At 44.6% G+C, this 10577-nt stretch overlaps 3 protein-coding genes across 3 annotated transcripts; all 3 read right to left on the reverse strand.

The window, feature by feature from the left end:
* Nucleotides 1-366: 366 nt before the first annotated feature.
* Nucleotides 367-2035, reverse strand: EAF01_009378 (uncharacterized protein; the record flags this gene model as incomplete). The annotated part of the gene is made up of 3 exons (XM_038917634.1): nt 367-734; nt 782-1573; nt 1696-2035. The coding sequence occupies 3 exons, from the start codon at nt 2033-2035 to the stop codon at nt 367-369; spliced, it is 1500 nt and encodes a 499-aa protein (XP_038767239.1).
* Nucleotides 2036-4418: 2383 nt separating this feature from the next.
* Nucleotides 4419-5620, reverse strand: EAF01_009379 (uncharacterized protein; the record flags this gene model as incomplete). Its single annotated transcript, XM_038917635.1, has 3 exons — nt 4419-4850; nt 4942-5151; nt 5324-5620. 3 exons carry the CDS (start codon nt 5618-5620, stop codon nt 4419-4421), a joined length of 939 nt encoding a protein of 312 aa, XP_038767240.1.
* A 733-nt stretch (nt 5621-6353) lies between these two features.
* EAF01_009380 (uncharacterized protein) lies at nt 6354-8189 on the reverse strand (the record flags this gene model as incomplete). Its single annotated transcript, XM_038917636.1, has 1 exon — nt 6354-8189. The coding sequence occupies one exon, from the start codon at nt 8187-8189 to the stop codon at nt 6354-6356; it is 1836 nt and encodes a 611-aa protein (XP_038767241.1).
* Between the last annotated feature and the right edge of the window lie 2388 nt (nt 8190-10577).

Here is a 10577-nt window from a genome sequence, read left to right on the forward strand (position 1 = left end):
TCGGTCGCAGAAATATAAACCTTGTCTATGCAGTCCTATGGGAAGTGAGAATAAGATCTCTTCTACGCAGGTCGACAAAAAGAGAGCTATTATGCACAGAAAGCGGGGTGTGCATATGCAGGTAATCGGAATTGGAGGGGTATGGTGAGGGGCATGATACAGTTTATGTCGTGTTTGTGTCATGTTAGCACGAACTCTCTGAGTGGAATTTCATAGTGTAAAGTAGTGCCAAGGTCGGATAATTCTGAAGCTTGTGTTTTTATGAATGAATAATATTGCTCGTTGTGTCTGGTATATCTGATCACTCCCCAGTAAAATAATACTACTTCCTCGTTGCACCCACCCTCTAATATGAACCCGAAATGATCACGCGACGATTGCTCCATTTAAAATTAATCCTCCCAGTACGAAGAACCCGAGGACCCTGAAGTCTACATTCCTTAACATCGATAAAGCGCCACTAGAATTTCCAGTCGCTGTAGCTTTTGCCGTGTCAGTAGGAGTATTCGAAGTCTTGCTAGCGCTACTGGTAGGGCTGGGTTCCGCCGAACTCGTCACACTATCGCCAGTTAAAGCTGGGATCGATTCTCCCGCTTTCAACTCCACAACATACTTATTTCCATCTCCATCGTTTGAACTGGCAACCGCATCGTTACTCTTGAAATTGGCCTGCGCGAGTCCAATCTGATTGTTATCCAGATCATACACCACATATGCACTTCTCAAAAAGGTATCTCCAAGCACATGATAGTCCGCGTTGTCGATTGTATGCCAAACGCACATGCTTCGCCGCTAAATGGCAAATCTGGGAGAGTATCCTCGGGATACAGAGCGTAAGTCGGATTTGTAAGTGGGAATACAGGTTCTGATATAGGAACCCTAATCATAGCAGAAGTGGAAGAGGAGGAGAACAGATAGTCGACTGTTAAAGAAGGTGAAGTATTGAGCACTGAACAAGGGAGGTAGACATTGCCAGTGGAGTTTGTATCGTCGTAGGCGTTGAATCTTTTGAAGATGGCATCCGTAACCTCAGCTGGTAAGATGGTAAGCGTCGTTCCAGAGTCCAGAAGTACAACTTGAGGAGAAGTTCTCAAGTTTGCAGAATTGCCTTCTTGGTCTGTCATACCCACTGCAGCAAGATCGACTGAAAATGATGAGTAGAGAACCGAGCCATTCCAGATAGGTTGAGGTACTATATCTAAGCTCACTAATTCACCGACAAACTTGGTGGTATCGACTGCACCAAAAAGAAGGGATCCAGTAGCCGAGTCTTGCGAATCTAGATAGAGACTATAAGCTCTGGTACTGATGAGATGCTGGGAGACCAGCTCGTCTATGATATTTGGATATATGGTATCAGAGGCCTCGCTGATAGAATAACCAAGTCCCAGTAATCCAAGTTGTATGTTTGTGTCGTTGGCGAGACCCATCTGGAGAGACTTAATGGTGGCATTACCGAGCACAAGAGTGTCGGCTATATAAGGTCCTTTGGCTTTATCACCATTCACATATTCGATGTTAAATTTATCAGTCGTGATGTTCAACTCGACGGTTGAAGAAGTGTTTGGGTTGTCTACTACATATCAGTAAAAATCCAACATTTCTTCCCATGTTTTCGAGGATGCGTCTTGACTATGAAACCTGGCAGTGTTCCCTGAAGCGGCTATGAAACCATACAATGATGAAAGTACTTACATGGTGTCTCGCACAGGACTGGAGCAGATCCATTCTTCTCTGGTAACCCAACACCAGTACATGAAGCGGCAGTATTGGCAACTAACCAGGTGTCACTGCTTCCCGTATCGATAGTCAAATCAACATCCTGAGGCAGAGTTCTAACTTTGACGGAGATCACATAGTTTGCATGTGTCAAATCGTTGATAAGTGATGCAGAGACAGGGTCACGGTTAGAGAGACGGCGATTGAGAGCAGGATGTGGAGCATGAACTTTCCTCGTGATAGGAATGCGAACTTGAGCGAGTGCGTGCGTGATAAGCAGAAGAAATGCCAAAGTCTGAGAAATTGAGGAAACCATTTTGAAGATTCGTAGTATGTGCAGTGTATATAGTAGGTAAAGCACAGGTATCGAGACAGCAACTTATATGGATACGAGAATGAAAGAAGAAGTGCAATACAGCAGATACACTGCCGGCTCTCAGCCGACTCCCTGCCCCAAACATACCATGATATAGCAACAGTGAATCGATCTTCCTCGACTATCTCAGATTGGATCTATCAGAATGTTCAAAAGAAATGGCAAATGTACTCTTAAAGTCTATCACGAGATGACACAGCCAGCTTAGTGTTTCAACTCCCATACTCAAATAATAATAATAATATCAAAAGCATGAAAAACCGCAGTGAACAACAAAAAAGCATCTTTGAACTGCCTGCTTGAGATACAGCAAACAAATGACTAAAGTATACTTTACAGCTGCTATTCAGCTCCTAAGATTCGAGTTGCAACATGGCTACATATCCATTGGCAGAGGAACTTCTATTTAGAGGATTTCACCTCGTTGTCTTGCCCTGCTCTGAAATTTCAAGTCAGATAGCCGCAGTAGAGACTGCGTGGCGGAGTCAGTTTGCAAAAAGGCCATTTCAATTTTCAATTCGATACAGCCAACCATGGATTCAATAACTCAGGAGAAGAAATATAATAATATGTCGTGAATGATCGATCCGGTGGACGAAAACTTACCACTTCATGTTTGATTTTCCTTCTCCTAAGCGTGTCAAGTGAAATACCGGTAGCTATTCTCATCACCCAAGATCTTGGAAAGATGCACTTAAGTAGTGTCATATGAGCGGAAATTTGTAAGTTCACTGCCCCATCCTCGAAAATGTTGATTGTGTTTGCATCAGAAACCCAAGCCCCCTAACCCAACCGTTGGAGACTATCCTAATGCTTAGCGATTAGTTGCCAATTTCGACAGAGAAAAAGCCCTAGGAACAAAGTAAGTGAAAGATGAGCTGATGGTACTCACCATCTATCCAACGACCGATTCAAAGTTGATAGAGCACACAAGTAGCATACACAAATACTACTTCACACGGGAGTTCGAAAAGAGCTCTGAATCTGCAAAATACTATCCCTCATATCCCCCTCAAAGCTACAATCCCTCCCGTTTATCGCTTTCTGGTTATCCTTTTGATCCTCCTTTCACTTCCCAAAACCCTCCTCCTCCCAACCCAACCAAAATCCTCTCCGACTTCATCCACCCGCGATGCCTCTCCTCTATCCTAAAGCCAGCCTCTCTCCATATGCTCACCTCAATACATTCCACCCCCTCTTCATCCTAAATACATTCCTGCCTCATCTCATCATGCGAAATCACCAGTTGCAGATCCGCGCAAAACACAACGCGCAGAATAACAAGAAGAAGAACAAGATCACACAACAGAAAAAACGAAAGCAAACCCAGACCAACCCCCCAAACCAACTCACCCTCCTCACCTTCCACAAAGAAATCAATCCCCCCTCCCCCATTCAGAAACCCAGACACCAACTTGATCTCAGAGATCAACAAGACAACACTTCTCTAATATCCATCTCATGAAATCTCTGAAATTTAGGAATTGAAGCAAGGTTCATGCGGGTAGCAAATGAGTCTGGAAACTGTTCCACATAGGAGTGTACCTAATCCTCTTCTTCACCCAAAAATTCCTCGCCTTTCCCTCCTCTCCACATCACACACACTAGCCTCGCACCCCTCTCCAACAATATAAACCCATTCCATTTCCATCTTCCATCTCCAAAGCCGCTCCTGATCCAAACACCGCAGATCCAAGAACTCCAAATCCCTTCACCAGAACTCCCTCAAACTCCCCCAAACAAAAAAAAAACAAAAAAAAAAAACAAAAAACAAAACAAAAACCAATTCCCCTGAACTCCTTATCCTCCTCCCTCCGCCTGCCCCTCCCAAGATACAACCTCAGTACCAACCCAGAAAGATATAAAGCTACCCACCAACGTCATCAAACCCCATCATCTCACCTCCTCTATTCCAACTTGTTCTATTCGTTTCCCACCCCCCAAAAGCATCTCTCCTCACAGTGTAATACATATACGCATACACACACATTAAAGAACACGAACACAAAACCAAACACCCCAGATGATACGAGTATATCATAGCAAACTTGCCATTGAAAATGCTCAGAATAAGATACAGACCATTACTCTCTCATTACCTCCCAGTAGAGGTATCATATCATATACCTAGTAGATGCATATATAGAGCTGCGTTCGCTTTCATTATTCCCTACACTCTTAGCTAAATATTCATATACACGGCCTCTAAAGCCCATCCATCTAATAGTAACACAATTCATATCCCCTCCCCTTCCCACATCCAGCATACCTCACACAAACGCATCATTCCTACCTATCTAATTCATACAACCCACCAACCACCTCACCTCTTCCAATCCCCTACATGTTCCTGAATAATCCTGGCCGCCTGCTCAGGACTATGCTGTCGCCCAATCGCCTCCACAAAATCGCCCTCGGGATCCATCAAATAAAAATAAATACTATGATCGACCAAATAATCCTGGCCCTTCTGGACGCCCTCCGGCGTCGAAAAGTACACGCGATATTTCTTACAAATATCTTTAATCTGTTCCCAGGTGCCCGTGAGCCCAATGATACTAGGATGGAATTCCGCGAGGTAGGTGGCGAGCACGGCAGGCGTATCACGCGCAGGATCGCAGGTGATGAAGATAGGGAGGAGAGCGGGGGTAGAGGCAGTGCGCGTGGGAGAATTGTTAATGAGATCGATCATTTGTGCCATTTTGTCGAGTTCTTCGGGACAGATGTCTGGACAGTGGGTAAAGCCGAAGTAGACCTATTTAAAGTTATACATTAGCATTATTCTTCTCCTTCATAACTCCTTCTTTCGCGTCCCTTCAATTGCGCAGTAGAAAAGAAAAACCTACCAAGTTATATTTTCCCTTCATATCCTCACTACTGAATTTGCCTCCCTTATGATCGAGCAATTCAAACGGTCCGCCAACCTTTGGTCTCCCTACACCTTTTGCAGCTTCTGCTATCCTCTTCCTCTCCATCCTCGCTTTTTCATATCGGAAATAGAATATTAGTCCCGCGCCTGCTCCAAGAAAAAGGACTCCTGCTGTCCATGAAAAAGGCTGTTCCAGATATAATACGTTAGCAATCATTCTTCCTCAATAACACATTATGAATAGGATTCAATAAAAGCATCATTCTTCCTAGGCAGAAGCAATCTCCCACCCCTATCCAATCCCATTCCTAAAATCCCATCCACCCATCCGCCTAGAAAAAAGAAAGGAAACTCCCTACCCCAGACTTATATCTCGATCTCTGTTCCTGCACCGTCTTATACCCCCTCCTTCCCGCACCTCCCTCACCCATTCTCAATCCCGTACTCTTCACCTCCGCACTGGCAGATTCAGTCAACCCATTCAATCCCTTCACTCCGCTCAAACAAGCTTTATCCTGTACACCCCTTGGGAGTCTCGAAGCGCAAATCGTTGATAATCGTTGACATTGAAGCCCGAATGTTTGCGCATTCTTCACACCAGTTCTCGAGATTCTAGAGAGCATATTCCTACTCGTGGGTAATATGGCGTTTGACATGATTACTGTAGTCACAATGTAGAAAGCTTGGGGGAGGGGAAGCGATGATGAACTGATGATGCTTGCTTGAAATTTGGAGCTTCAGATCAATCAGCCCACCTTTAGGACGCCGCTTTAGTATAATTCCGACCTCCACCAAAACAAATTATTTTAGTTAAAACAGCGTCATCTAGTCTCATCTTGGATTCCTTAGATCAACCCCCTCGCTACAAGCATATAAGATTACATTTCAACGGATTTTAGTCATATTATTAAATTTTCTTTAATTATTCACTATCTTTACTGCTCTTGTAACTCCTAGTGAGTACTATATGCAGCTTCTTCCTCTATCTTACAGAGGTACATTAAAAGGGTTCGTCCCTTTCTCTTGCTCGATGCATCGATTCGAATATGCTCGTTCTTCGCTCAAATCAATGTACCAAAACTCCTTTGCAACGCCAGTTCCATGCATATGCATTTCCCAGGGAACTAATCCATTCTGTTCTTTCCTGGGATATTCTATTAGATAGGAAAGTGAACAGAAATAAGGCAAAAATAGGACGCCATTCCCTTGAAGTGAGTACGCCTATGGAGTACCCTTTCTAGGGATTTTATTACCTCAATGAACTGATTCATCTCGTGTAGATAGAACCAAAAAAGAAAAATTCAGCAAACCGAACCAACGATGATGTGATGACAGATTCTCGGTGGAGAACCACTGAAAAATCAGAATGATATAATCATTACAGGTCGTCTATTCGCGTCGGCTGACTTGGCTAGCACTGGTACGGCTCCTCTCATCTTCTTCCAAGACGTCACTGAGACGAGTTGGATGATGATGACGAGGAAAGGACTCCCAACCTGCACCGGAGCCACTCGCACCATATCCAGATCCTGTGTAATCGACTGGAGCAGCGGGAGCAGAAGTTGGGTTGCCAGCTGTGCTATTTGTAGGACCCTGCCCGTACTCAACGCCAGCCATTGGAATGGGAGGGCCAGTAACTGGAGCACGACCTTGACGGTGTTGACGAGGACTGTGCTCATACTCAGCCGTGTCGTCATCAGAATCGTCATTTGAGTACGGAATTCTGTTCCCAGCAGCGTCAAGAACGTATCTTCCTTGCTCATCAACCTCATATTCCTCATCACTGTTTGATCCATCATACTGTCCTTCGGTCCTGCCTGTTTGAGTACTTGGACGACCTTCAGGTTGTTGGTAGTAAGTACTTGGGGAGGCAGGTTGTACGGCTGGTGCTTGAGATGAAGATGGTGCGGATGTTGTAGCAGCTCCTCGACGCTGACGAACATTGTCAATGAATGGATCAGCCGGTTCTGCACGTTGAGAGCGCTGATATTGTTGGTAAGCTTCGTTCGAGCCAGCTGGACTCTCAGGATCTGCAAATCGACCTCCTGTACGCGCACTTCCACTTCCACTTCCAGAATCAGAAGGACCTCCTTGTCTTGTTGGGGGAAGATCTCGAGCAGCTGTGCTTCCATGACGACTTGGTACACCTTGAATCATTGGAACAACCTGGACTCCACCCAACAATGTTGGCTGACCTTCTCGCAAAGAGATTGTTCGTTCACGTTCCTCCGTCTCACGACGACCAAGTTCGTCCCATGCTCTACGAGCCTCACTTCTAGCAATCTCCAACTCTCTCTTCAGCTCAGAAATTACTTTATCGGAATGATCTTTGCGCCTGGATGCCTCAACGGCGTCTTGAATAGCTTGAGCTCTGGAATTACGCTCATCCTCCAATTGTTTTGCCATAACTGCCAAGTTCTCTGTCGCCCGTTCCTCTTGCTCTCTTGTCTCAAAAAACCACCTCTGAAATTTGCGCTCAGAGCTAGCTCGTAAACGTTGTAATTCGACAACAGCATGGAAAAGATTTGCGCCAGCAGCTGACAAATCAGTATTTTGTCGGGATAACTGCTGTGACAATGGGTCACGATTAATTTCCGAGGAATTTTCTTCGAGTCTGCGGAGCCAGAAACTTGTGAGACCCTCCCAATGTGCAGAGAGAGTCTCCCAGCGCTCAAATGCATGCGGGAACGATGATCGAGTTGGGCCATCACGGCTTGGGACGGTTAACGGTGGAGGTTGAGCTGGACCGGCTCCGGTAGATAAATTTGGTTGACTAGGGCCAGTCTCGGCGGGGTTTAATTGCGCCATTGGTAATCTGAGAGGTGCGATTTCAGGACCTGTAGGGGTTCTTGATGTTGTTCCACGTCTTTGCATTGGCTGATCGACTGGTCTGATACTCTCCCCGCCACTTGTTGCTCGATCTACAGCTCTTCGATCTACTCTTTGGGAATTGCTCGAAATTCGTGGTTGTCCTTGCTCTTCGAGTCTTTGTGCTGCAGCGCCAGCAGCTGCTCTTCTCTCTGCTTGCCGCATTACTTCTTCCTCGTTTCTTTTTTGTTCGGCAGCTCGGGCTTTTTGTTCCGACGCTTCAGATGCTTTTCGAGCTTCGCGAGCTTGCCTATCTCTCATAATATCTCTTGGACCACGAATGTGGGGCGAACTAGAGGCTGCGGGTCTAGCGCCATTGCTCGCCGAGCTCGTGGCTCCTCCTAGCATATCTGACATTGAAGCGTTTTCTTCAATGAAATCTGGAGTGAACTGATTGGGTTGGCGTAGCGCTTCTTCAAGGGTATAAAGGATGGCACTCGCGGTATGCTTATCAATACGTGGAGGATAGGCAGGACTTTTTTCCGGTTCCGGAGAAGGACTTAATGGATGAGGTTCAGTATCGGGATCGTCTACGATGTCATGAGTGAAGTCGCCTTCACTTGATTGTCGACGAGCGAATTTGATTCGAGGTAAAGGAGAGATTCCTGCTGAAGCTGCTTCGATATGAGTTCTTCGAAGTGTTCTTCGCTGCTGGCGCTGTTCGGTTTTTGGCGTGTTAAGTTCGTGGGTATCGTGACGGTCGTTAGATATGGGGATGGGTGGGAGCGTCAGCTCTGCTGGAATTCTTGAATTTGGGTGAGAGGAAAACAAGGTGAACGCTGCTCAGCAAATGCCCGAGATGGGATTAAGTAGAGAAACGTTGCTTGCGTGTAAAAATAGAGAGAAGCTAATAAGATTAGAGAATAGAAGGAGAAAGTGTGAGGACTGATGCTAAATTTCTTGATGATGTTGTTTTGGTTGTAAGTTGTTGGTTGTCGAGGTTGTCGTTTGGAAAGAAGGTCGAGATGGGGATGGAGACAAAGTACCTCCCGGGTTTTGAAGGCAGCGACCAAAAGTGAAAGGCAGAAAAGTGAATTTCAAGAGTCGAAAGAGAATAGAAGGTGGTTTTTCGGTGTGAATAAGATATCAAGAGGTTGGACGAATGGTGGGCTAGTTTTAAACGAGAGAGGTTAAAAAGAGGAAGGCTGGGGCAAGTCGAATCAAAGAATCAAAGCACTTCAACAACCAAAGTCGAAACAGTAGAGCTAATAAAAATACAAGAAACCAGATCCTTTGGCTTGTTCTGAAATCCAAAGAATTGGTCTTTTTACTTGACGATATTGAGATGGAGGGTGAATTTTGAAAGCTGGACAGCTTATTACGTATTCGTACAAAGATCTCCAAGATTATGAGCTTGATTGCAAGGATATTTTCTCCCTCGGTATTTTGAGGACGAGAGCTCTCGAAGCGCAAATTGAATTATGATTCCTAGACAATGAAGGAATTGATGAAAATTGGCGAGAGAAAAGAGGAGAAGCTAGACAATGTATCGATAGGCTTGAAGATATCATGCTCGCACAATGATTGACTCAATTGCAAGTTTCGTTTCGAGGGCGGTTAAAGGAAATACCGTTACCGTAGGTGAGTGAGGAGGTGAAGAATCGAGTACTTTGTACACTTGTATGGAGAAGATGTGGGTATCCGTCAATGCGCAACGCAACGCAACTCGATGATTTGGTGGAATGCTAGCTTGGTTGAAAGGACTGGATATGTGATGTGATGTATGTATCACATTCGAAGGAAACGGTGTATTTATGATGATAATGATGTTGTTGTTGTTGTTGTTGTCGTTGTTGTTGTATGATTCAATTGATGTAGTAATTATCAACTAGAATATCGAATATCATTGATATAGTCGGATCTGATCTGAGGTTCTAGATATCAATCATGACAGAGAGCTCTTTGACAGCCTGACTCGATTTGATATTTCAAAGTAATAAGCTCTGAATCATAACATCATCCTGTCAAACCAAGACACTCAGAAGCAAGACAAGATAGATTCGCCCTTGACGTCCAGAAGAGAAGTAGTCGTTTTATTTTGAAACTAGACCCTTTCTCGGATAATGAATGATATCGGCAATTCCGGATGAAAATCCAAGTATGATTCAAGGAGGTTGGAAAAGAAATACATATATGATGGTGCTGAAGAACTTTCGAGGAAGAGTTATGGAATTCTGTCGCAAAAAGAAAGAAAAAAGCTTTCTTTCCTCGATGTAAAAGGTCTCCCATGAAACTTGGTTTTGGGACGGGAGCTTTTAGTGCTGTGCTGGCATTGTAGCATAGGATGAGCTGCATGGTTCAAGGGGTTTAGGGATTGGTTCCGCTGTCCCCACTCTGGTAAAAAGCGGGTGTTGGGAGTACAATGTAGATGTAGATGTAGATGAAGATTTTGGAATTGATATATGATCTTTGATATCCTGTGAAGAACCCATTTCTGCTTGAAGAGAAGTTTATGATATATACATTTATGATATCAATGTCGCCGCTATACGCCTCTACTCTATGGCAACCTTCAAGTACTTATCAAGACAATATGAAAACAATAGGATAATATCCCATATCACCCAAACATTAGACACAAACCCAGCCCAACATCCCTATCCCATCAAATTACCAAACCGATTTCTTCCTCTTCCACACACTGTGTGAGACATATTCAGGTACCCGTCCTCCCACAGACTAGTCTAACCACATAGAAAAACAATCACATCACATCACATCACATCAAAGTGCACAACCAAACAT

This window comes from Botrytis porri, assembly GCF_014898465.1.
Source record: "Botrytis porri strain MUCL 3234 chromosome Unknown BPOR_013, whole genome shotgun sequence".
NCBI classification, from domain to species: Eukaryota; Fungi; Ascomycota; class Leotiomycetes; order Helotiales; family Sclerotiniaceae; genus Botrytis; species Botrytis porri.